Source organism: Lissotriton vulgaris, chromosome 3_2, assembly GCF_964263255.1.
Source record: "Lissotriton vulgaris chromosome 3_2, aLisVul1.2, whole genome shotgun sequence".
Taxonomy (NCBI): domain Eukaryota; kingdom Metazoa; phylum Chordata; class Amphibia; order Caudata; family Salamandridae; genus Lissotriton; species Lissotriton vulgaris.
This window is the reverse complement of record NC_141690.1, coordinates 223,451,813-223,479,132: the sequence shown is the minus strand read 5'-3', so window position 1 is coordinate 223,479,132 and position 27,320 is coordinate 223,451,813. Positions and strand designations below refer to the sequence as shown.

Sequence of the window (27,320 nt, the reverse complement as noted above, 5' to 3'; positions counted from 1 at the left end):
TATGAAGAGTAAATGGGCCTTAATGGCACAGGAGCCAGGAGTGGTAAGGGCAATGCCAGGTGTGGCAAAGACTAAGCAAGGTCCAGCAGCTGCCGCCCTTTGCTGTCCCTCATTGGAGTGATATCACAAAGCACTGAGTCAGTATTTTCAAGCTCCCAGTGTCTTCAACAGAGCATTTTGAGGCCTGTTGTAATGAGTGTGCAAGAGCAGGTGAGTGTACATTAATCCAAACGTACAGCTAGGTTTATTATACAGTGTTGCATAAACCTCACACTGAGGGGTGAAAGGTCACAGTACCGTAAGCAACAATAATGATGCAAATCAAACTGGAGTAGGATCTCAGAGGTACTGATGACGGTGAGAGTGAATATAAGAAGGCCTCAGTGAACTGCATAAATGCAGCTATCTATTCTGATCTTGTGACTACCACTTTGTCACCATATTAATGCCCAGATGGCCAAGGCAGCAAGTGAGTGAAGCATTCCCCGCTATCATCTTAGTGATCTGTAGATCATTTGTCTGATTCTCAACAAGGCTGACTCAGCCGTCCATCCTTCTGAAGTCAGTAAATTTATCGAGCACTGTTATCTTGAAAAATAGTTACAGCTGTTATTCATGGTACTTAGAAATAGTGAAAGTGCACAATCAATAACACATAAAAACAAGTTATTGGTATAAAAGAGCATTCAGCTTGTAGCGCCACACAGTACAACCCATCTCGCTCAGTCGATATTCACACTCCTGTACTGCTGCACTGTTAATCTCGCTGATAATTAAATGGTCTTATTTCTGCCTGTACCATATATGACTTAGCCATGCTGTAAAGCACCCTGCCACCTTGTGCCCAGGGACTTGACAGGTTATATCAAGTACTAAAAGTTAACATAAATAAACCCACCGGTAGAATGCCACCTCTTGTAGCGTGGGGCACACTTGTGCCTGCAAGCATGGATAACAGTCTGCAATGGGAACCTGGGCGTCCGCCGGCGTTGACCTGATGATACTGAATGCAAAGGAAGACATATTCAGTGCTGCAAGGATGGGGAGGTTTGCTTCTCCTTGAAAAGCCCTGGTGGAAGGAGAGACAGCCTTCTTTTCCGCCAGGCTGAATAGGAATCAGGAATGCAGGGGAGACCATATTGATGAATCGCAGTCTCGCCACTCGCTGCTTGGCTAGGATCAGGCCTATCCTTTTGCAGCGGGTGTGTATGTTGGACAATGGCATTATTTTCTCAGAGCCACTTTGAAATGGCATGCTCGTTATCACTTTATCACTGGAGGTGGAAAGGGGACAGTTGGCTTTCATTTCTTGAGGCAGGTTTGTTCAGGGAGAAATCTCATATAAAGCGAAGACCATTGGTAGATTTGCTGGTCGTCTCTACCACAGCCGCAGGTAGCAGGCAGTGGTAGGGAAAGACTGTAGAAAGTTTCTTGGGAGGTTGACGGGTAGAAATAAAGCAGTTTTACTAATGTTTGTGTGGGCTCTCACGTGGCAATACTTTGAGCCACTTTGACCCACACGAGCACTCACATAAAACCTCAGTGGATAACACCTAGAGAGTTAGAGCCCTTGTCAGCCCCGGTATATGAGTGGATTAATCGGCCTGAGAACCAGATCCAGGTGCAATAGACCAGTAGATCTCTTAGAAATGAAGGTAGACTGATAAGGAACGGCGAAGCCCAAAAGTGAACCAGGGCATCAAACATTGACAAAAGGCAGGGAGGATGAGAAAGGGAGAGAAGCTTGCACAATACTTTTCAACCTTTGGAGCTTCCAGGGAGGGAGAGATTCAGTGCTTTGTAGGGTGATCCTATGCCGTGTTTGAATGGTAACAGAAGAAGTGCAGGTATCCTCTATATAGAATAGCTGTTTGAACCAGAGAAGTGCTGGTACGATTCTATTGAAAATATTGCACCAGTGCTGAGAAGAGCAGGTACTCACCCATTCAGAATATTTCCCCAGTGCTGAGAAGGGCATGTACTCTCCCATTAAATGTATTGCAGCAGTACTGAGACGTGCTGGTGCTCTCCCATTGAAAGTATTGAACCAGTGCTGAGAAGTGCTGGCACTCTCCCATTCAAAGTATTTCACCAGCGCTCAGAAGTGCTGGTAAACTCCCATTGAAAGTATTACACCAGTGCTGAGATTGAGAAGTGCGGGTACTCTCCCATTCAAAGTCCTACACCGGTGTTGAGGAGTGCAGGTACTCTCCCTTTCAAATTAAGAAAGTGCAGGTACTCACTACAGAACAGTACATGCCCTCCAACTGTGGGTGACTTGAGATTGGGGGTGAGTTTAAATGTTTAAAGTGTGGAGGGAGTATGGGATAGGCTTCATTTATCTACAGGCGTAAATTTAGCGCAGAAAGGAAAGTTTTGACGAGGATAGCCTAAAGGCTTGAATCTGCCATCGTAAGAAGGTGCCCTTTTGACTACCTGCGGCCCTGTTACTCGGGGGCCCTGACGCATACAGCCCTTTTATAAAAGAAAAAAAAAGTTTTAAAGCCCGAGAGATCACTTTCCACGTCCATTTGACCCGCCGCCCGTCAGGCAATTTGTCTATTAATGCCTTACTTTATTTACAGTGAAAAAAAGCCTCTTTTCTCCCTTCTGGTTGAGGGGGAGGGAGAGGCGTGCGGGGAGGGCTGGTGCCATGGAGTCTGCCTCTTCACAATCCAAAGTGTTCTCGCGGCCCTCCCCTGCAGCCCCCCTCCCCGCCTCGTGACGAGACCCGCGCGCAGGGGCCGGTGGCGCGAGCCACCTGCGGTCAACCCGTGGCGCGGGCTCCGGGCAGCCGGCGACAGCTCTCTGGAGCGGGGGCCTCACGGGGGGGGCCCGGCCCCCGCCACAAGGCCCGCTAGAACCAGGGAACCCGTCAGAGCCGGGCAGGGCGCGCGGCAGATGCTCGGGGAAGCAGGGTTTCCTATGAAGTAAAGGACAGAACCTGAAGGGGATGAATGCATTGAGTGAGGACAGCTGGAAAGGCCCTGCTGGCGGCCCGCGGATGAAATTTCATTTTATTTTGATGGAAAAAGGTTGTTTCCTTTCCAAAAGCAACCTAATCTTGCAGAACTGCTAATAATAATAATTATAAAATCCAGTCGAATATACTTCAAGTTGACAGCAGGATGTTTTAGAAGTCTTTCCCCTCCAATGGAGACAGGCTACTTCCCAGCCACACTACCCGGAGCCCACCGGGTAGCTTACGCAGGATGCCAACAGCCCTGGTGCAAGCGAGGAAAATGCCCCTCTGAGCACTGTTGTAGTATGAAACTGTTGCAAATATCAGGGTTTAATTGACCTCTCAGGGCTCTGGACCCGGGTGCCACTGCACCTGCTGCACCCATGGTAGCTATGCCCATGAGCCCACTGTAAATGTCTGGTATCCCCTTCTGTGGAGTGTCTTACCTACGGGAAAGGATGCATACTGTTATCTATACAGTTGTGAAGGGGCAGCTAGCTAAGTGAATGCCTAAATAAATTATAGAGCTGAACTGAAGTGCAGAGGTGCAGGGGGGGGATGTGGTGGGGCCAGTCGTGGTCCGTGCAGGTACATGTAAGTGCAAGACTGCCCGCTTTTTTTGATCTCTTTGTTAGGCGCCTTGACACCTTCGGGTTTTAGTTTGCGCGGTACAAGATGCAAAATAAATAAATAAATTAAATAAATAGGGAGGTGGGGCCGGGTGGGGGGAGGGTATTTCAGGAGACGATGCAGCGGGGAAATTATTTATTTCTTTATTTAATTTTCCCTCAAAACCATCCCTCGAAATACCCCCCTTACTCCAACCCTGGTCCACCGCTGTTACCTGCATGGACCGCGGCTGGGTGGGGCGAAGGTGGGGAGATGGACAGATCACGGAGGCCCAGAGTGGGAGCCTTAGAAGGAAAAGATGGGCAGGGAATTCAAGTGTGACTGTTCAAGTGTGAAAGTGTAGTCAATTCTGTTGAATCTAACATGAGGTCAGGACGAGGTCAAATCAAATAGTCTTTCTAGAGCACGGCTTATCACCCAAGAGGGTATCCAGGTGTTGTGCTGCGGGTCATAGTCGAAGAGCCGGGTCTTGAGCTCCCTCTTGAAGTCCGTCAGTGACGGTGAAGTACGGAAGCGGAGGAGAAGGGTGTTCCAGGACTTGACAACAAGGTGGGGGAAGGAGCGTCCTCCGGTGCGGCTGCAGCAGATGTGCGAGGTGATGGATGGATGGTAGGTGGAAATTCAGGTGGTGGTTCATGCAGGCAGGTCCTTGTTTATTTATTTTAAAAGTTTTATATAGCGCTAGCTTGACCCATAGGTATCAGAGCGCACAGTAAACAGCAGAAAGGACATTACAATACATAGAAGGCCGGCAGTAAGGAAGCAAACCAAAGAAACAAATACAGCATGGGAAATAAATATGCAGTGCAGCGGAGGAGAGAGCAATAAAAATAAAAAGGTGCGAATGACATTGTCCGGTCACTCACTATCCTTGAATGTCCAGAGAGAGAGGAGACTCAATATAGAAGTCTAGGTAAGTTGACGTTGGTCATGAAAGTATTTGTTTAGGAGAAGGAGTTTCAGGTCCCTTTTGAAACAGGAGAAGGAGGGTTTGCATCTGAGGACTCCAGGGAGAGCGCTCCATATCCTGGGAGCGTTGCCAGAAAACGATCGGTATTGGGTGGTTTTCTTTTTCAGTTTGGAGTGAGTTGGAGCTTCTCAGCGTTGTGGAGGGCTTTGTAGGCGTGGGTCAGTAGTTTGAATTGGCATCTTTGTAGGATGGGGAGCCAGAGGAGGTCTCTCGGGTGTTGGGTGATGTAGGTTCTCTTGGTTAAGTTGAGCACAAGTCTGTCTTCTGCATTCTGGATCATCTGGAGTCTTCTCAAGAGTTCTGTGGTGGCACCTGCATAGAGTGCGTTGCCGTAGTACAGCCGGCTGGGGATGAGGGCCTGAGTCTCTGTTTTCCTGGTGTTGGTGGGTAGCCGCTTGAAAATTCTGCGGAGCATGCGGAGAGTGTGGAAAAGGGCTGAGGATACAGCATGAAACTGATGTTTCATCGAGAGTTTGCTGTCCAGGATGATGCCGAGGTTGAAGACCTGATCTCTCGGACTGGAGGTAGGTCCGAGTTCTGCTGGCCACAAGGAGTCATTCTAGAGGGAGGCGTGTCTGCCGAAGAACAGGGCCCCTGTTTTGTCCATGTTGAGTTTCAACCAGATGTTCTTCATCCAGGCTGAGATGTTTTTCATACAATTCTGGAAATTGGTCTTTTTCGTGGTAGGGTCCACTGAGAGCGAGAGGACGAGTTGGGTGTCGTCAGCGTAGGAGATGATGTTGTGGGTTCTGACAATCTGCAAGTGGAGTCAGATAGATTTTGAAGAGGGCTGGACTGTGGCATGAGCATTGAGAAACGCCACAGGAATTGTGCTTGGGTTGAGAGGTGAAAAGGGGAGAGGGATTCTGTGGGTGCGCCCGTGAGCAAAGATGGCATCCATCTAAGCGCATTGTCTCTGATTCCGATCTGGCGCAGTCCATCAATGAGTATGTGGTGGGAGACAGTGCCGAAGGCTTTGGAGAGTTTGAGTAGTATCAGGACGGCTGATTCTCCTCAGTTGAATAGGGTGCGGTTGTCGTCTGTTGCGACGATCAGGGCTTTCTCTGTGCTGTGATTGGCTCTGAATCCTGAGTGGGAGGAGTTCACAAGGATGTTTCTCTCAGGTGTTTGGTGAGTTGGATTTTGATGGCCTTCTCTAGGACTTTGGTGGGAAACGGGAGCAGCGAGATGGGGCAGATGAGGTCTGCCGAGGGTTTCTTGAGGAAGGATCCGACCTCTGTGTGTTTCCAGGTGTCGGGAAAGGTAGCTGTGGAGATGGAGGTGTTGAGGATGGCGGTAAGCTGGTGGCTGATCTTGTCCCTTCCGAAGATACAAATTTGGTGAGGGCATGGTGATTAAATAATTGTAATGATATATTGTATTTATATAGTGCATACTACCCCTGACGAGGGGGTTGAAGCACTTTGTGGCTTGAAGCACGCTACTTCAGAACCCAAGGTTAGAGTTAAATAAGTACTAGATTAGTAACATCGCTAGTTAATGGAAATCGCCCATATTGAATGATGTGAAGTATTGAATATTGGACACTGGGGTCTTTTTATTGACTCAAGCTCCGCTTCAAAGTTGCAAAACAAGAAAAAAAAAAGAAGTTTAGAACTGAGACTGAAAGCAAAAAGCTTCCAAGAAAAGAGAAATCGTCGGTTCAAAGCGGCATCGCTAGAAAAACAAGACACAAAGTGCCAGAAAAAAAGTGTCAAAACAAAGGAAACCAGAACACAAAGCAACTCCCCTGCCAGTCACCTATGCGGCCATTAAAGTCAGCCTGATTTACGGCCGCCCTTGACGACGGGTCTAGGATGCCGAGGGAAGTTCAACCCAAGTTTACAGAAGGCCTTTTGTCACGAGGGGCCGAGGAGAGGCATCAATCAGCCCTTTAATGTACCCGGCCCTTCTGCAGAGGAAGGCTGGCTGAGCGCGCGGCTTCCTCCCGAGCGAGCGCGGCTTGATGATGATTCGCAGTAATTGATTCGGCCCTACAGTAGGCAGCCTGCAGGAATGCATCCCTAATTGGATTCGGGCTGTTTCTGAGGGATGCTCAATTGCTTTTTACATATTAGCCCATCACTGCGCGCTTATGAAGCCTCCCTCAGCCATCTAGTGTGGCTGTCTTTTTGAGGCGTAATGTCTTGTTGATAAGGCACTATGGGCCCTAATACAAGGAAATTGCCCCCCAGGGCCCATTCATGTAGTAAAAGACATCCATAGCTGGGAAGCAGTGGTCCCCTCACACATCTGGCCCCGGTGCCACTACACCTGCTACACTAGCAATAGACGCCCCTGGATAAGTTACATGGGCAAATGGAAAAATATGGAGTGACATTGATTGGAGTCTATACAGTAACACACGGCGCACACACCCACCCACACACACACAGACACTCCACATGCACACACGGGAGACATGGTAACATGGGCACATACCGGTTCAGGGTATGACATCCCAAACTTTTCCATTGCAGGCTGGAGTATGAGTCGTTTTCTGGTTGTCTGCAATCAGGTGGAGGAGTGGGATGTATGACGTAAACAAGCATGCTTTTACAATGCATGCCTTTACAACGCAGGCAATACAACAAACGCGTCATTACCACACGCTCCATTACAACGCAAGGCGCTACAACGACTTGCCTTGGGGAAGCGCAGGACTTTGGAATAGCATATTTTACTATACCAACTCCAGTTTGTGCAACGGTAGGGAAGGTGTTGGAATTAAAATCCAACAATGCGCTCCCTAAAGCAAGTCGCTGTAATGACTTGCGTGGTAATGGAAAGTGTGGTAACAACACGTTCGTTGTAGTTCCTGCGTTGTAATGGCCCTGTGTAGTTCTGTCTGTGTTGTAAATGATGTTTCCTGGAGGAGTTTGTCAGTTTTAATCAATTATGAGATTTGGTCACTGAGATTGGAAAATGGTACCAACTTCCTTAGATGGCTCCTCGGCTGCTGCGGGTGCACATTGCCCCAAAGGTAGTTGACATTGGGGTCCATTTACAGTTACTTTATTACATATTGAGACTGCTGACTGTCAAAAAAGAGAACAAGACTAGACTGGCTGCCTATGCAGAGTTCTCTGTAATGTTTGCTGTTGTAGGGTGATACGTAGTATTTCTTGGTAGACAGTGCCGTTGTGAGCATGGTGACTGACACCCAATTATGTGGCATATCTGTGCTGAGTGTCTGTGTGTGTAATGTTCTATGTAAAACTAAACTACTTAGCTGATGCATGTGATGTGTGATTTACAATACGTGTTGCACTCTAGACATACCCTCGAGTTCTGACACTCTCAACAATCCGGTGGAAACACAAACTGAATTTATATATGGGGCTTCATACCCCAGATGAGGCATCAAAACGCTTTAATAGATGGGTAGCAACACTACTGCATGAATTTTGAATGACGAGTCAGCAGTAGTGTAACACAAAATGATGTCCCATCCCCTGCAGAATGGGACAAGCCCCCTCCCAGTCTCTTATATCTTATCGATATTCAATGGCCTTTGGCTGAATTTGCCCCGCCTGCGCCCAATGGGCTGCAGGAACCTGCGTTACACCCCTTTAGAGATAGTCCAGTGGGAAATATGAACTTTGATTCTCCAGTTGGATAAATAAATGCCACTGTTGGCATTTCCTTACCTTGCCATACAGGCATACCTCACGGACATTCGTAAGACATAGCATGTCTATGAAAAGATGATCTTTTTGAGTCTCCAAGCCTATCTTAGGCCCTCATCCCTTCCTCCAGTTGGGCCAAAGTCTAAGAAAAAAAACGCCTGGCCACTCACTGTGAAAAGTGTAAATAATGCATTGTCCCACTGGTATTTTTACCAATACGCCAGAGTGAGTGAAGGGGAAAGGTACATTTTCACATTTGAAACTTTTCCTTATTTTCCCTCCTGCTGAAAATGTGTTTGCATGTGTAGAAAAGTATTCTTCTACATCCCATAAAAATATGGGGGTATTTAAGGCAAATTCATACAAGATTTACACGTTCAGCATTTTTTGCAAAAAAAAAACAAGTGCAAGAATTGGGTGAAAATGGAATGGGTGAAATATTTATACTCCCCACAAAGTTGCCACTTGGTAGGTGCTTTCCACATTCCCAATTGTAAACACGTCCTCTCCCTTGGCAACACCCTTGTCCCTACCCCCGGCCGTAAACTTACTGGGGAACATCAGCAGTACAGACAGCTGCTCTGTAGTAGTAACTACATTTTGTGGTAAAAAAAATCCCCCAAATCCTGAGTCAGAAATCAAGAATTCTAACCACAAATCAACATTTTTGGGGCTGTCGCGACTGCAAAAAGTTTTGTGAATCACACTCATTGTATCACAAAAAAACACAAAACGCGGTTGCATAAATGGCGATAATAGTACGTTTGTTCTCAGTTTTCCCATGCTTCTCTCCTTCTCAGAGTTCTTACAATAGCACACATGCAGCTTAATCAGGATGCAGAAACATTCACAGGGAATTGCTTCGAGCTACTCCATAGCCTTTTGTAGAGCAATTCTCCCATTCTTGTGGAATGATATTCCAAGCTGGGCTTAAAACCCCAAGCAGCACGTGATTCTACAAATCAGATTAGCCTCAAAGTCTTATGTTGCGTCCTATGAATGTGTCTTTGTTAGCAGAACTCCAGTGCCAACTTGGATGGCTGCCTTTTTATCGCCAGCGGAACTGAGTCTGTGGGTCGCTGGGATGACATGGCCAACGCAACCTGAAATTATCTCTTGTCGTTGGAGGCAGTAGACACAAATTGTGTGCTGGTAGTGCAATTGGTGTATTCCTGTAGACAGAAGGAAGTTTCAGGTCCACTTTGGTGTTACCTTGTTTGTGAAACGTGATCACATGACCTGTTTACATACGCATTACTGAAGAAGTTGAGCAACCCATAGCGCCTTGAATTCAAGCATCGGATAGATGGGGCTTGAGTATAGTCTAGTTGCTGATGATTAGTCCCAATTTATACATTGCTAGATCTAATCCAGGCCTCATCAGCATCACTCCACCAGGGTCGGATTGCTAAGGCTGGCACTCTGGAATGGCAGAGGGGCTGGTATCGAAGTTCCAGCTGTGGGCTGCTTTTTTGGCAGCCTGCGGTTGATTTGGGCTGTGTATGGTGTATTTAGATGTCGCCAGCGGCCCAGTGTGGCTCTGAGTGGCCTTTCTGGAAGCAGATGGGCGTCCATTACCTCCCTTTTATCAACGGGCAGAGATGTCACTCCCTTTCTCTCCCTGGGCCGGCCATTTAATGTGTGCATACTGAGCGGGGGCAGGGGGCCTAAGCAGAAGTGGCCTCACTTGTTTTCAGGTGTATATAAAACTTCGCCAAAGCCGTGTTTTGCGGAAAGGCAATATACAAATGTCTGCCACTTTTTTTTAGCGTGCCCAGGCTAATTTTTAATCCCAATCCAACCCTACACTACACCCACTATCTGCTTATACACCACACTACCGGTGTGGTGGCAGCTGATTTTAGAATTGCATCATTGCATCCCTCGTAATATTTGGTAGCAGTTTGGTCAACTCTCAATTTTAGCAGGAGTGTCGCAATTTATTTTATAAACAAATGTAGGACTTTATTTTACTTGTTAGTCGTTTATATGAATCCGTATGTTTAAATCATACTGGATAAACAATGATGCAAATGCACGCTAATTTTACCAAAATATTTGATACTTGCAAAAAAGAAAGTGGACGCCAGTGAGTCGAGCCTAGTAAATTTGGAGGTTTTAAATAGCTAGGATACATTTTGCACTGTACACGTGATTTTGCACATAAGTAATGAAATCATAACTGCTACTATCCATATTAAGTTTTGCCTAATTGTCTTGAAAAAATTATGGATTGAAATAATGCTTATAACCTATTTTGTGGTATTATCTAGGAAAATTGTCTGATTAAGTTTTTAAATTTTTTTAGACTTATTTGCTATGTTTTAAAGGGTGTGTATTACAGATTGCTCTAATTGTAAGATTTTTACAAATCACACAATAAATTTTACATAGCTGCATTCCAAATTGAATCAAATACTTTTAATTGTATTCCTGGGCTCAGTTGTGCTTTAGTCTTGTCACAGGTGTGAAACTATCATCAGCATGCTGGAGGAATGGCTCAATATGTTGAGTTGATTCCTTGTAGAAGATGCTGATGGCGCCTCAAGAATTTGTACCTTGGCAATCCCAATCAACCTTTTATCCTCAGTCTTGAAGGTCAGTAAATAGAGTGCCATAAATTGTAGCATCACAATTTACAGGGCATGAAGCGATGTAAACAAGACAAGTTATTATTATGTGCAATTTTATGGGAGCCACAAATGTACGGTATCTGACGCTGCTGCTTGGAGTATTTTGCATCTTCACCTATTTGTGTCATTAGTCGCCTGGGATTTTTAGAGACCAGACTTTCCCATTGCGCAGGCTCAAAGCAGTGGGCCTGTATGATTACCTTGATCTCTGTGGGTAGCCTTCCACAGTGCTCGTCAAACTCATGAAGCCACGTATTAGATGTAGTGTGGAAGCTGCACACTCCAAGGGTAGTACAAGTTTAGTGGCACATGCTGGGTAGCGGTGGATCAGCACCAACCAGAGCTTCTAGTGGAGAAGCGTGGCTCAGTGGTTAGAGGCGGCAGACCCGGAAGCTGAGATCGGCCGTGGACCAGGGTTCGATTCCCTGCCTCGGCGGGTCTCGGGCTCAAAATTCCACGGAGTCGACAATTCTCGCTCCGGTGCCTACTCGACTCACGGGGTCACACTCTGCGACTCTGGGCAATAGCTTGCTTAATCTCCACTACGGCCCCTCGCGGTGGGATGCCTGGCTTTCACCTTGTGGATACCCGGCCGGGGTATCTCACAGGGGAATACCAGGACGGGTTCCCTAAGCAAGCGCCTTGAGACCCCTGGGTTAAAGTGCGCTATATAAATCGAAGCACATTTACATTTACATTTACATCTTTGCACATGTCTAGTCCCCATGCGCTGCATCCATGACAAAGGATGTTTTCTTGACTACTGGAGGGTTCTTGCCACCCCATCTGTGGTTAAAGACCTGCACTTACCACATAAACCAATGCTACACCACTGCAGAATTGGTTGATAACAGATTTTATACCACACTCAGTTAACAAATGACATGCTTTGTTCACAGTCTTATTAGTGCAGACCTAGAAAAAGTGTAATATTACGTTACTAAGGTATACATCTCATAGATAAGTTGTGTGAATGTATTCAGGTAGACAAAAAAATCAACCAATGCCAATCTAAAGTATTTTTCCTTAAACCCAACATGCAATCTGAAAAAATACATTGGATTAAATATCCTTTTCCAAGGAGTTCACCTACCTTCCTTTTCTTAGACCGTCCCTCTGCTTGCAAGGTGCGCGTGCACTGCTCCACGCACTCCGCAAAGCTCATACTGCTGTGGTCGACTGTGTAATCTAGGTCTGCCAGCTTGGCCAGGGAGAGGATGTAGTTGCAGGCTATTCTCAAAATGGCCAGTTTGGAGAGCTTCTGACCATACGAATAACACGGCACCTGTAAACGAAGTAAGGTAATCAGTGACCACCACATACTGCAGGGAGCATCTGCCGTGAAGTACTTAAAATATGATAATGTATTATAAAATGAGCAACAGCTGCTGATTGACTTTTTTTCATGCACAAAAATGAACACAGAAATCAAAGATTAAACAAAAATAAAAGTGATGTTCATGGACCACTAGTGTTGCCTAAAGCACAGCCCTATTGTAACGCTGGTTGAGTAGAAAAGGTGCAAAGCTCACCCTGCTGCTCAGGTTCATGTTCAGGGACAGATAGTATATACCTAGAACGTATACATGGGCAACAGCGGCTGGCCATGATTGAAACTTGGTCTTGTCCTACACATTTGACTGAGAGTTACTAATGGTGCATGTTAGCGCAAGGACAAGGCTGCTCAGATGGACCTAGCTAGCCCATCATGTTCACTTTGCGGCATCGCCTAAGCCAGCGATGCATCTGTTAATACAACCAGTCGCATTTGCATCAGTTGGCCTCTGTAGCCTGTCAATTTTACTATTGCGTGAATACTGTGTACTCGCTGCGGTGCTGGGCAAAACAAATCTGTGTAATTAAGTGCAAATCAGGTAATGCATGGATTCCATCTTGTGGTTACCCAAGCAGAGAGATGCTTGAGAACGTCTTTCCGGGTCTTTGCTGGTGAAGGCGATGTGGTAGCACTTCTAAAGTAAGCATAGTGGTCACAGCTTACAAGTGACAATGTAGTGGTTCACTTTGGGAGGGAATGAGGAGCCATATCACACCATACAAATGAGAGTGGTGGTCATTTTAGCCATCGAGGTTGGGCTGGTTACACTTTGGAAGTGAGTGTTGGGTGGTTCCAGCTGGTCAGTCAAGTCTGCATGGAAGCACTAGATGATAACGCTCTGCCTGCTATTTTTTCACTATGGTCCATAAGCATTCGACAAAGGGGTAAGGGAAGAGGGGGCGGAGATTCTAATGCGGTACTACGTAAGTGGTAGTGGTACTAAGCGTGGTTCAGGTTTATCAGAGAGGCCTCTGTATTAAGAAGGGTTATCAGTGTATTCCAAAATGTATATCCAAGGTGTCACAGGATCAGTCCTCTGAAGAGCTATCACCAGCAAATAACTATCCCAACAGTGTGAAAACCCAACAATATATTTATTAGGAAAGGAGGGTTTTCTAAGTAAGAATGGTTCACCATTGCTTCAACCTCTGGAAGCACCTTTTGGAAGGCAGCAAGCAGAGCCGCAAACAATGCTGAATACTGAATTCAATTTAGTAGCTATTTTTCTTCCAATCCTCACTCAGTGGAGTCAGAATTCATTATCTCCTCAATGGCAGCATTAATTCATCCTGATGGACATTTGACCTTGAGTTGGCCTTGCTGATGGGCCATGATAATCTACTGAATTCCCCTATCCTCTGGTTCTCGCGCTTTATTTTTGTACAGGGAGTTAAAGTATGTTTGCGTCCCACAGGGATGGTAGTTGGCTGACTTCAGATGAGCCTGTTGGAACATTTGGTTTAACTGAGCGGTCTCTGTTGTTTGTGCTGAGCAATGAGCCAAAGAGAACCCCAGAGGTTCATATAAATGTCCAAATCTAAATAGTTCTGATTTTATTACATCACTCACTTCACATTTTCCATCAACCCTTTCATGTTGAGATGGATGGTGAATTATGGCGGAGCTCTATACACTCTTTTGATATTATTTACGAAAGAAACTTGAACATTTTCATTTTCGCAGCGGCGGCCCCTCCATTAGGGCAGATGAGCGTTGCCCCCCTGCTGCCAGCGCCACAAAAGGTGAAAAATTAAATTATAATAAGTTGAATTAATTACCAGTAGCGTCGTCCCCCTACTGCCAGCGCAGCAAAAGGTGGACAATAAAATGGCAATAAATTGAATTTATTACCATTTATTTTTCTCTTTTTTCAGCCTGAGACATGCTTGGGGGCGGGCATTGCTGCTGATTGGCAGCAGGAGAGGCATGCTCACTCCACCAGTTTATACAGCGCATGTCAGGCTGGCAGGCTCTCTTGCGACGGCCAGCCTGACCTGCACAGTATAAACCTCTCCACCTAGCTGTCTCAGACAGCTGGGTGACGAGCAGACACAAGCTTCCTGTGCCTACTGGAGCATCGAGGCAGCCCGCTCCAGCCAATCCTGGCGCTGCTGTCATGCAGCCGAACATTATCAGCAGCATGACAGCAGTGTGTGGATTGGACTGGAGAGTTTATTTGTTACAGAGACCACGAGTGCCGCACGGACAGACTGAAGACGTAGAGAGGATCGGAGGAGGCGGGCCAGCGAAATGGGTAAGTTAACTTTCCTTTTTTAAAGCAGGGGTGGGAGTAGGCTGGAGGGGTCGGGATCTATTAGGGAATGTGTAATTTTGGATGCAGGGAAATTAAGTCTGATAAGCATTGCTTTGTGATTGATTTGTAAAGTCGACAGATCACAACACGGATATAGTAGGATAAGTTGGTGTCTCGCAGCAAGTGCTATTAGAGGGAAGAGAAGTGTCAAGCTTATAAAAGCTGTACCACAAGTCATATAAGGTGATGGCGGAAATAGCTGGGTTCCGAATGCACAATCTTGCAATATTAAAATCTGGGTCCACAAGTGAAGAGCAGTATCAGACCGCATCACTTTTGAGTTTCTCAAAACATTTTGCCTTGAAGGCATAATCGTGTTTGTAACGTTCTATAATACAACAGATCAATTAACGATGTGGATGTCTTCCTCTTTACAATGGTGCTTGTTTTGCACTTGGAGGCACGCATTTTTTACTCTAGTGCTGAGGCAAGAATTTGTAGTCATGGCGCAGCGAGCTCCCCATTTCTTTGTTATTAGGTTGCCCCCCCCCCCAAAATATTATGGGTACCAACCTCCACTGCATTTGTGTTTTGTCAATTGCTGTACACTTTAAATTTGAAGACGTGGTAAAAAATATCTATTTCTATGCATGACCAAATAATGCTTAAATCCTAAGCCTGGTAAACCCAGAAGAAGAAATTGTGGAATTCAGACTAACATTCAACTTGGTATGTGGGGTATCCATAATGCTTTGGGGCTGATTACCATGTTGGTTGGAGTTGCTTCCGACCAACACCGTCTCGGTCTTGGGACCAACCGACCTCTGGTCGGCGGTTCCGACTGCCTGATTACGATGCAACCGTTAGTCACTATTCTCTATGGTAGCTTGTGTTACGACCGTAAACCGACTGTAATAAGGCTCTTATAGAGAAATTAGGGTGTGCATAAAACCCTGTATGCTGTGGCAGGCACCCAATGTTGCCTGCCACACAGTGCAGGGTTTAACAGGGGGGACCACCAACCGTAGGCTTCAGAGGCAAGTTCGGAGGCTTTCCGACCAACATCCTAATCGGCCCCTTTGTGTTTTGTGATCGATTGGTGTCTTCCACACAATTACTAGTTTACTGTTTAATGGAAACTATTATAAAATGTACATTATCATTCTAGAAATATTAATATACATAGTGACTAATATGGCCCGGAAAAAAGTCAAGTTGGTAGAGATTCTAAATGATAGGAAATGTAGGTCATTGACAACGATGTAATACAAGAAAATGGTTACCCACTTTACAAGATACAGGAAGGTCTAGCAGCCCTATGTTTTAATAACATAGGGCAAAGGAAGCAAATAAGAAAGTCCCACGGGAGCTTCTTCTCTCAAATTTGTTTTTTATTTCGTAGTGCAAAATGATTCATTCTGAAGCACAATTTCCCAAATGTATTGCATTTGAAGACACAATTTACAACAAGCTCTGAAGAGAAGCTCATGAAATATTCCAGTATTTAAGGGTCCAACAGAGTGGAAAGGTGCAGTATTCTTCCGCAGCAGCAAATCACACCTTTATAAGCAATACTTAGTACCTGCCTCAATGCTCATTCAGGACTGGGCGACTTTGATCAACCAGCTCAGCAAGTCCTGACAGCAACCGAAATCTCTTCATCATGGCAGCGTTTCTCCCTGGGTTCTCTATGACAGTACATTGATCTCTGTTCATTTCCTAGGCTCTGAGGACTGAATTTTGTAATTTGTGCTGCAATCATGTTGCAAAACAAACGTGTCTGTGCCCTGACTATTTATGTAATCAGAAGATGTGACTCTTCAATACGATGCATCTTCTAAAGATGCTGCTCTGCGCTACAGAGAGACCGCGCTGCTTTTGGTGGGGGTATCCAGAACTCTCTGAGTGGACGTGGCCCATGTTGGCACCCACTCATTCTAGCAAATATTCCAACTCATCCTACCGACACCCAAGTGTGTGCTTGCTACTGCACGTTTTTAGATAATCCCTTAGGTTGTCTAAGACACTGCCCCAATCTGTCTACGGACATTTTCTGTAAGAGAGAACCCTGTGGTGGCACCAAATTCTGATTGCTTATTGAGATGTATAAATATTGTGATGGTAAAATTCCCTAAAATTTGCAAAGGCAAAAGCGAGAACAATTTAAGGGATTTGTTGTAGTATTTGCAGAGTGGCCCTTCACAGACTACCTTTTAACATTACGTGTATTTGTAAAGCACAGGTTTATCTAGAAGGGCGTCTTAGCACAGTACCCATTTGATCAACCACATACGATAAGTGGATCCAATGGGATTTGAACCTGTGACCATGAGGTTAAACGCAGGTCCCTACAGGGGATGCATTAGTCCAGGACGCCAACAGACCCTTTTCGAGTTGGCTCATGCTGCTTCCACATGCATAAAATGCCACCTCAGCAGCCTTCCAGCGGTCACCCATGACTATGCTTTATTCTAGTAAATATTTATTTCAAATATATTAAAAATGCTTGCGTCCAGTTAGGTAAGGATCACTAACTGGATGGACATCCTCAATAATACCCTAGTTAACATGAATTATTTGCAGATGCTGCTGATGCAATTTGATGTTAGAGCGAAATGGAGCTTGTTAAGTGGAAGTTCATCACACACTCTAGTTGACCATCAAGATAAAGATCAACTCATTTTTGATAGCAGTACTTTGCTCCTCTCCATATGTTCAATGTCCAATGTTACCTTGTAATATCTAGGCCAATTAGCACTAGATGTTTGGTCAGCACCAGGTTCCATTTAAAATACCAGCCCATTGGCTTCTGTGCAACACCTCCTAGATGAATTCTCAGCCTTAATGGAGGAGTTGGACCTTAACCCCTTGTCTGCTGATGACGGAACCGCTCCGTCATCAGCTGCGGTGGCGCTGTGCTGATGACAGAGCGGTTCCGTCATGGCCCGCTCGCTGCTCATGCGCGGCGCGAATTCCGCGCCTGCGCTGAGCGTTCTATTGAGCGGGGCGGGCCGTGACGGAACCGCTCCGTCATAAGCACAGCGCCACCGATGCTGGTGACGGAGCGGTTCCGTCACCAGCATGCGGCCGCCCCGCCCCCTTAGCACTGCGGCGGAATAGCCGCCGCAGTGAAGGGGTTAAAGGTAATATTATGTCTTTTAGCTCTGCATATGTGGTTACATCAAAAATATTTTACACTCTAGACTCACCCAAACTGCGAATAATTTTAGTTATCTTGGTCTAGTTTTTAATAACTCTGGGTCTTGATGCCAGCAGTTGGAGACCAGGAACAGTGAGTTTGTGTGGATTATTAATGCACTCTTCTGATTTGTCGCTAAATTAGGAAGGAGACCTGGACATTGTACGTTAGCAATCTATCACACGAAATGCCTGAGCGTAGCAACCTACAGGGCCCGGTGGGGTCTAAGGCCTCAATTAAGTTCATGATCTATAGTTAACTAAAATAGGATCGCCCCCTGCTTTCCCAACCCCAAAGCAGTGCCACTTTTATTTGTCTTAATAAATTGGGGCTAATCCCCGTGAAGGACAAAATACAGATCCGCCCTCTTAGGCTGTGGCGACGAGTCTGGACTAATGACTCACTGACACTGTTTAGTGCGACCACTGAAGATTGTTTGTCATTGGAACGGGCCTTGAAATTCCTTGGCCGAGGGAGATTAGGGATATGACTTTGACTCTCTCTAGACCAGAGCTGTTTGACAATCCTTCCTCCCGCTTCTCCTTCAACAAAAGGATAGTGAGGGACTTGCAAAATATGGGGCAGCAAGGTGGGACAAGTTTAGAACCATGACTTCGGTCACATCTTATATCTCACTGGCCTTCAGCCGTTTTTGCTACTTAATGCTCAGCATCATCAGAATTGCATCCTTTTAAGGTTCATACTCAATAAATCTTAACGGCAAGTGGCATTCCCTTATTGCAATAAATGGGAGCGTAACCGCGATCCCTATGATTTGATCTCTTCATAAAGTACTTTACATGCAATGTTTTTTTGTAGTTTTTATGCTAAACCCAGATTATGTACTAATAAAGTTCCTTTTAACAAAACTTCCCTAAGACATTGCATGCAAGCACTGTACTTCCTTCAATATTTAGCTACTGAGGAAATTATAACAACTGTTCACACCCACCTCGGATTGGTAACAAAGATTAGGAAGAATCAGGGGTTTAGAATGGAAAGTCACTTCTGGGCCTCTCAATATTTGATGGCTCAGGATTATATGATGTTGCAGGCCTGTGTCGGCCCAGAATGTGTATCTTCCGTCCCTTTGTCATGTTACACTATCCTACCTGCCGGTTGCGTCTCTTGCACAGGGGGAGTTTGATTTGATTTTTGCATTTTTTATAATTGAATTAATTTGTTTAGGCTTGTGGTCTGGCAAGTGACAATACTTTTTAAGTCTTATCTAATGTTCCTGCACCGCACTATCAGCACTTTACTTGGTCGACCCCTCATAGCCCTCCTTAGCCTACCTGAACCCTTCTCACATCATAGGGCTGTGGCCCTTTTCTTTCTTTTTCATGTATTGAGGCGTGAGAACGTGGTTTGGGTCCAAGACTATCAGGCCCTTATAGTAAGCTTACCAAGTAGGTTGAAATTCTGATTATACTCTGCTCTCATTTCTGCCTGAGTTAACATTTCTGTAAATCTGGCATACAGGTGAATCCTTCAGTGCATATCAGACACTTCGAAGCGACAATCATGTTGGCTGGAGCGCATAGCGGACTCTTAGTTGAGGTTTTTGTTCTCCTTACTTCCTTCTCAAACTGATTTTGAATATGCATTGTCTTTTTTTTGGACTTCAAGGATTGGGGAATGCCAAGGCACGATTGTGCTCTTACATGAACTGTTTGATTATGTAATGTTATGGATATATTTGGAAATGAATAGTATTTGAATGCATGTTCTTTTATTGTACTTTTATGGCCTATTTAATTCGATCGAATAAAGTTTATTCTCATTCTAATAGATATGCAAAAGAGATACCGTAAGTGATACATCGAAACGAGTGTGATCCAGCATTATGGGTATGTTCAATCACAAAACTGGCTTGAGAACTACACCCAATGTCCCCAGACGTAAGTCTGACACTTTACGTTTCTTCACAAGACTGAGAGGTTGACGGAAACGCGTTTCGTAATCTGCACCTTTTACGCCTCCACCGCACTCGTGATACATTGATGTCACAGGAATGACTCACCATCCATGGAGGGGATGAGATGGACAGCTGGCGAAGGACTTATCAGACAGCTGGGCAGATCTAAGGTCTCCGCCAACCTGCCGTCGCTAACGTTCCTGACTGCATTTTAGCGCATCCAGGCTTGGCGCCCAAGCCCCGCGGAGAGAAGAGCGGGTAAGGTTACGGAGGGGATCCACCGCTTGTATCAAGAGGTATTGAGAGCCGGGTTTCACTCTGTGACCAGTCTGGAGCCAAAGATCTGATTCCAGCAGGCCCATATGCCAGGTGGCTGGATGGCCAGGATTGAAGAGGCTCAGATGGCACATTGCTACCCACAGCATGCAGGCAACTGAAGCTGCCATGGTCTCAGGGGGCAGGGCTGCCTCTATCAGGCTGTCACAGACAGGCAGCAACCATTGGTCATAGTGAGAAGCATTGGGAGAGCCTGTGCTGAGAATGTCCTGCCAACCTCCATTGAACTGGACGTCCCACTCTTCAAGTGCAGAAAAAATGTGACCTTGCAGCAAAAACTACCAGAGAGATGGATTGAACTTTTAACGTTAGTTCTGATAAGACGCAACACCCTGTTTTCATCAGATTCTCCTATGTTTATCACCACTATATAATCACAGCCAGAGCTGCAGGTAGGCCTGAAATGAAATGAATTAAATACAAATGTGTTAAGCGTTCTACTGCCCGGAAGCGTCTTTGCACTATCCGATCAGGGCCGGCTTTATGGCAGGGCGACCGGTGCGGCCGCACTGGGTGCTGGCCTGTGGAGGGGGCGCTGACCTCAGGGGAGGGCACGGTGTTTAGCAATAAATTATGAGTAGAGTGATGAGGGGCACTTTTGCCCGATAGTAGTGAGAGAATACGAGGAAGTGGTCATGGGGTGTGGCGGCACCAAAAATGAATGTCACACTTGGCGCCACAGCACTAAAGCCGACCCTGTATCCGATAAAGGCGGTTACCCATAAAACTATATAAAATTATGAATGAGAGCAGAACATAGATTAAAAAGTCATGTTTTCATACCTTTCCTAATGACTAGCAGTCCTGTAATTTTCTTAAGATCTGGGGAAGAGTATTCCCAAGCTTGGAAATTTAGATGATGAAGCTCCTGCGGCCCCAGTTCGATCTCCACTTTGGAAACAGTTACATTAAACGCTGAAGATGAGCGTATGGGCCTGGAGGGAGTGTAACACTGGAAGCTTTTTTTTCAAATAGTCAGGGCTAGAATCATGTAGGGCCTTAAACGCAATGCAGAGTGCTTTAAAATTAATGCGTTTCCTTATGGGAAGCCCAGGGCTTGAGAGGCAGACTGATGCTTGGGGATCCTCAACATTAAAGGAGCTGCTGTGTTTTGTACACTCTGCAGGTTGTTTGAGAAAGAGTCTTTTCTGCAAATTCATTACTAAAGCATTGCAGCAGTCCAGCTTGGATAGCAGGAGGGAAGATACCACCGTTTTCTGCAACTCCAGCAGGATAAATGGAGAGACTTCCCTTAGAAGTTTCAGAAGAAGGAGAAGGATGTAATGACATTAATCTGACTCTCAAATGAAAGTTCGCTGTCGAAAGAGATTTTAACTCTTGTTACTGGAGTGGGTGGGTTACCTAGTTCCAGGGGCCGCCAGCTTGGGGACGCAGGTGTTACTTCCGAACAGCAGAACCTCGGTTTTGCCAGAGTTCAGTTTCAAACCATTTTTGCTCACCCACCTGCTGATCTGTTCAGTGCACTGTTGGAACCGGACCCTGAAATAGGATTGTGTTTTTTTCATGGGGTTGGTGCTATACACGTTTGCAGCTTCATTTTTCCCAAAAGTTTCAAAATACACCAACATAAAAACTTCAAGGAGTGCGCAAATATCAAACACACAAAAGTATGAAATTGATTTCAGAATAGGGCCATCATGACATGATATACTTGTCTGCTTGTATCCTAAACGTTGAGTCGAACAAAATGCATTTTCATAAGAGCAGAAGCCATGACGGGACAGATTTATCAAGACTTTGTGCCGGTGCAAAGTCATGCAAAGTGGCACAAAATGGGGCAAAGTCTTGATAAAGTATTGAGGGGTAAATGTATCAAATAATAATGCAGCGCAGAAAGGCACCTTGCTGTTCTGTGCTGCATACAGCACAATAGAGAAAGGACAGGAATGCTCTGTACCTAACATTATATGGGGCATTCCTGTAATTTCCCTGCACTGGTGAACAATGTGCTGCCTAGCATCAATGCAGGCACCCTCGCATCATGGAGCTTGAATGTCTGCGCTGTAAGCAGGATTGCTTTTGTACAAGAAGAACACCTTCCTGCACAAAAACAATGCCCTGAAGCATTTTCCTCTTTTTCTGTGTTCTGCGGAATGCAGCACACATAGAAAATGGAATAAAGTAGAAAAAACAAAGATAGTTCTCCTCATATTTCAAAGTAGTGTAAGTGTTCTGTCATATAAGTGACACCTAACATAACATGCCACGTCTTTGGCAGCTCTTTCAGAAGATATTTCTGCACAGTGACATAGACTACATGACCTGCATTTCTGGTCCGATCTCCTTGGATCAATGTCAGCAAAAGAATAGGACTGTGTTGTTGTTTCCTTTTTGGATGTGTTGCGCTCTATTTTTGTGCTTTTGATTCGGGACCAGCATTCCTTTCCAAAGCGGGAGAGGTGAGAGTGAGAACTCTATATCTGTATTCATGCCTGCGGCTGCTGCTTTGCGCTCGCAGATGACCGGTCCCGGGAGAACGGTGTCGGTTTCAGCACTGGGCCAAGGGCGCCCAGCTGCATGCAAAGCAGTTCAGTGATGACAGCAGAGACATGGAAGGACTGCTCCAGAAGGACAGGCACAGCGATATTGCGCTCGGCTATGGGAATGGGTCTGAGTTGCACGTAAGGAGCCAGAACCAACTTTCTGCGGCAGTTTCATTAATTTGTCGGTGAAAGCAATCAATGCAAGACGATCATTGATTCTTCTGAGTGACACCAAAGTTCAGACTCTCACAGCCTACTCCCCTTCTACTTGGGTCTATACCAGGAGTTTGGAGGGAGGGCCTTCCAAACTCGCGGCTTCACTCTCCGGAACACCTTTCTATATCTTAGACATCCTGAGGTTCCAGAAAAACCTGACAATACAAGTGTTGCTAATAGCCCATGTGAATCCTAGCAAAGGCAACACATTTGGTACCCGACACACCCAGCTGCAGGTTATGATGGGTCTTGAGACCGTTGAACAGTAAGGTCATCCAACAACTCATAGCTTTTATTTCATTACAGGCTTTAAGGATCATCCATGTGTAACCCCTCAAATTCAAATCAATTGTCAACATCCTTACTAACTTGTAGAGGAAGTCATCCATGCAGAATGATGCTACCTTTATCACAGGTCATCCATCTACTCTCATGCTAACTTTCATAGAAGATCAGCCATGTACACGCATGCTAACCTGTACAACAGGTAAGCCATCTACACTCATGCTAACCTGTACAACAGGTAAGCCATCTACACTCATGCTAACCTGTATTGTAGGCCAGTCACCTACACCTATTCGAACCTGTGCAGCAGGTCAGCCATGTAGTCTCATGTTAACCTGCATACAAGCCCAGCCATCTGCTGTCATGCTAACCTGTAGAACAGGTCAGCCATCAGCTCTCATGCTAACCTGTACAGCAGGTCAGCCACCTACTCTCATGGTAACCTGTGTACGAGCTCAGCTATCTATACTCATGCTAACCTGTATGTAGACCATTCATCCACACATATGCGAATCTGTACAGCAGGTCAGCCGTCTACTCTCATGGTAACCTGTATGCATGTTTCTGTGATAGGTGCAAACAAGATCCACTCATTCTGTAACCCTAAGCTGTTATCTCTCACACCTTGAGATGCTTTCACTGTGTGAAGGAAAATAAAGTCAAGTACAGGTAAGAAACCCCATCCTATGGAGCAGTGGCCCGGGCCACCTCCTCGGCCACAAGGCTCGGCTGCCTGCTATGGAACAGGGAGGCTTCAGTGCTTGAAATATATTCCAATGTGATTGGAGAACACTAGAGTATCAAGGCTTTCAGGGTTACCAGTACGAGCTGAGGGGTGTCTTGGCGCTATGTCACAGAAGCCTATTGTTACCTACCTCAATGGAAGCCATTTTATCAACATCAATACAATGAAGGACTGAATGGGCGCAGCAGAGGTCAAACTTGTAACAATGGGTCAGGCACCGATCCCTGCAGTAGAGAAAACTGTTAAAAACTCACCTGTTCCAAAGGTGAGTTGGGTGCTGGTCTCGGATGTGGGTCAGTCACAGTGCCTGGCTAATATTGCTCTCACAGCGCGGGGACACGCAGAGATGGCCCAGTCATAGCGCTTTACAAATATCTTTATTATTATTATTATTATTATTAGAGACATTTTTTAGATGATTCCCGAATTCTACCTGGCAGCCAAGACATGGAACTCCCTCCCCACCCACCTACGGCTGACCCTGGACCATCTCTCCTTCAGGAAACAACTCAAGACCTGGCTGTTCGAGCAGTAGCAACCCCCCTCCCCTCAGCGCCTTGAGACCCGTACGGGTGAGTAGCACGCTATACAAATTTATTGATTGATTGATTGATTGAATTCAGACCTTTTTCCCGGTCCATATTCTGCCGGCGAATGTGCTCATGGAAGCAAGCTCCTGTTGTAATTGTGCACGCGTTTTTATCGCATTACCAGCGAATCCCTGCTGAGGCAGAAACCCCCGTTTGCAGCCATGTTGGAGGCGTGTGGCAGAAACATGTTGAAACTTTTTACAGCCAGCACGGCGCAGCAGCTGGTCTGCGAACACATGAATCTCTTCGCTCGCCAGTGTTGGCTACCGCTAGCCTTGCTTCAGTCCCCCCTCTCCACAAATATGTGTGCTTCTCGTTCATCGTATGAATCGGACAGAGAGGCGATAAGAAGCAGGAGGACAGTGGGCGTTTCCCTGTTTCTGAACATGCGTCCCAACACGACCTCCAAAACTCCTCAAGCAGAGTGCTGAGACGCCCTTCCTTAGTCAGCGACAGGTGTCTCACTACGTCAGAGCGGGGATTCCCTCAAAGGCGACATCCAGAAGAGAAAATAGCGCAGTTGTCTTTACCGAGTCCTTCATCAGGAACAGCCTTTGCCACTAAGCAGCTCAGAATGGGGAGAAGACGTGGCCTAAGGGCTAGAGCGGCGACCTCGGAGGTGGGGAATCGTGCTCGAGTCTCAGCAGAAACGCTCAACATCCTGTGATTCCGGGCAAATCAATTCACCTCCTTGTGCCTAACAAAAAATGTCTGTGTCCATCTGTAACGCAACTGGTGCCCAAGTAAAGGGATCTGATGCCTTCCAGTCTAGTTCGCACCATATAAAAATAAAAATAAATATTCCAGATGACGTCTGCTTGGGATGCGCTATATAGTGTGACATCATTGACTAGAAGGCCTCTATAAACAGAAAAACGCTTATACTGTTTTTTTTTTTTAATTTTATACACAAATCCACTCCTGCTATGTTGTTACAACTACAAAAAGAGACCACGCTGGCACAATACTTGCACCAAGTAGATTCCATTATAAGTTCATTTCACCTGCAAAGTTTGCCAAAGTTTCCACATTGCAAGATAATTCTGTGCACAATGGCAAATGTCTGTAGAAATGTCCACTGCAGGTTTAACTTTGGCAGCGAATTTTGTATTCATAACTGCATTGAACCGAAGAACAACACCCAGGAGGACATGTACAAGAAAATGTCGGAGCGCGGTGTAACGCCAAATTTGGCAACGTCACGCTCCAACATTTTCAAAATGCAGGGATGCGCCATATTTGTAGAAATGCAGCGCACCCCGGCATTTCCCGTAGTGCTGGCGCTAAAAAAGTTGCCTAGTGCCAGCACAGGCACCCATGCGCCATGTTGCACGGGTGCCTGCACTGCAGGGGCAATTGTTTATGTGCAGGAAGGGACACCTTCCTGCACATAAACGATCTTTAAAGGTGATTCGCTGTTTCTATCTGTGCTGCAAAATGCAGCACACATAGAGCAAAACACGAGCAGAAATTAATGATTTCGTCTCGAATCGCCAGGTTTTACCTGGCCTTAGTTTTTGGTGCTGCCCCGTCCTTGTAAATATGGGACAGCGACAAAAAGCAATGGTTGTCACGGTTGAACACCCACTGCAACACCCATTGCCTGCCCCTTTGCCGCAGCAGACTGCAGCAGAAAGAGGCATATTTACAAGGTGGGTTAAGCCACGTTAAGTAAATATGGAGCAGGGTACAGCTCCACCAGACCATCGCAAAAAGTGACAATTCGGTGGTGAAATGCCCTTGTAAATATGCCCCTCTCTTTCCTGTGAAATCGGGATTCCCTCAACCCTTGGAATGAGGGCCTAACTTGTTTTCTGAGATGCATATCATATGAAGAATCATTTTGTCAGTGTTCACTAAGCAGTGCTTAATTTGAGCAGGTGGGGCCCACCGGACCTCTTTTAGACTTACACCCAGACTTACACCCAGATGAAGAGTAAGAAAGGCAGAAGAAGGGGAATCAAGGGGAAAATTCAACAAAACAGTGAAAAGGGGGGAAACGGATGACAAAGAACCTGCAAGAGCAAGATAAAGGCAGAGGGAGTGGACAGTGGTGGAGGAAGGAGGCATGAGGTGGAATCAAGGGACAGCATTTATATTCCCCAACCCAGACATTCTGCAGTGGCACCGGTGAACTTCTGAGAAAAGCGTTGCCACCAGCACTAATCCTTTTACAAATTAAGCACTGTCAGTAAGGACATGCGTGAATACGATGTCTTGCAAAAGGTACTTCCAAGATAACCTCAAAGATTTCACCACAGACAAATTGAAGAAAGTTTTGGTGGTTTTTTTAAATTAAAAAATAATGTTTGATTAATAACATTAATAATTGTTAATGATTAGTTTTGTGTAATAAAATTGGTTTATTAAAAGTGTGGGTTGGTAAAGTTAAAAACGTATTAGGAAATAATTTGCGAGGAGGACCCCGAAATTTCGACTTCCGAGGGGCTTCCACAGGGTTTAATCTGGCACTGTTTTTGTGAAGTTGCAAGGTACGCCAAAAATACCTTCCTAATTCTAGACCAACTGCAAAACCGGTTAAATTGTCCTGAAACAAAGGAAGGATTTCCAAACTCTAAAAAGCCACAAAGTAGCTGTGTCTGCAGGAAATGACCCACTGTTGACTGGATGTTGCTACAGGAACACAGCAGCAGGGCCTTGGCCTCTGAACACAAGCATGATAGCCCCTTCTACATCAACAATGGCTGCCTTGTAGGTTTACAGCCGAGTCTGATACGTGCTGCACACATTGTAATGATATTACTGGCCATATCGCAATCCACAGATATCCCTGCGAGCCAATCGTGATGGAGCATTCTGCCGAGCTTGTTTATAAACGAGTAAGAAGAAAGGTGGTTCCTTATTGGTCAAATTGTCTGCAGCTGTGAGTTCATCCTACACGAGACGTGCAGTTAAAACACTACTGCGACTTTCTTCAGCCACAAAATGTGATGTGCTGTTGTTTACTATGCAGCTTCTGAGGCTCTGCACCCCAGTTTCTGTTGTGGGGAGCTCTGCGTATGCTGAGGCTCCGCTTCCCTAGTGTCTACTGTTGGGTACTTTGCTGTCACTGAGTCTTAGAGCCCTTAGTGTTTGCTGTTGAGTACTCTGCT

General features: G+C 45.7%; 1 protein-coding gene across 1 annotated transcript in view; it reads right to left on the bottom strand.

The window, feature by feature from the left end:
- Positions 1 to 27,320, bottom strand: part of ATOH8 (atonal bHLH transcription factor 8) — a 56,559-nt gene that overhangs the window by 16,675 nt on the left and 12,564 nt on the right. The window contains exon 2 of the mRNA XM_086964244.1: positions 11,918 to 12,109. Coding sequence (XP_086820370.1) covers positions 11,918 to 12,109 — 192 coding nt within the window. The remainder of the gene's footprint in view (positions 1 to 11,917; positions 12,110 to 27,320) is intronic.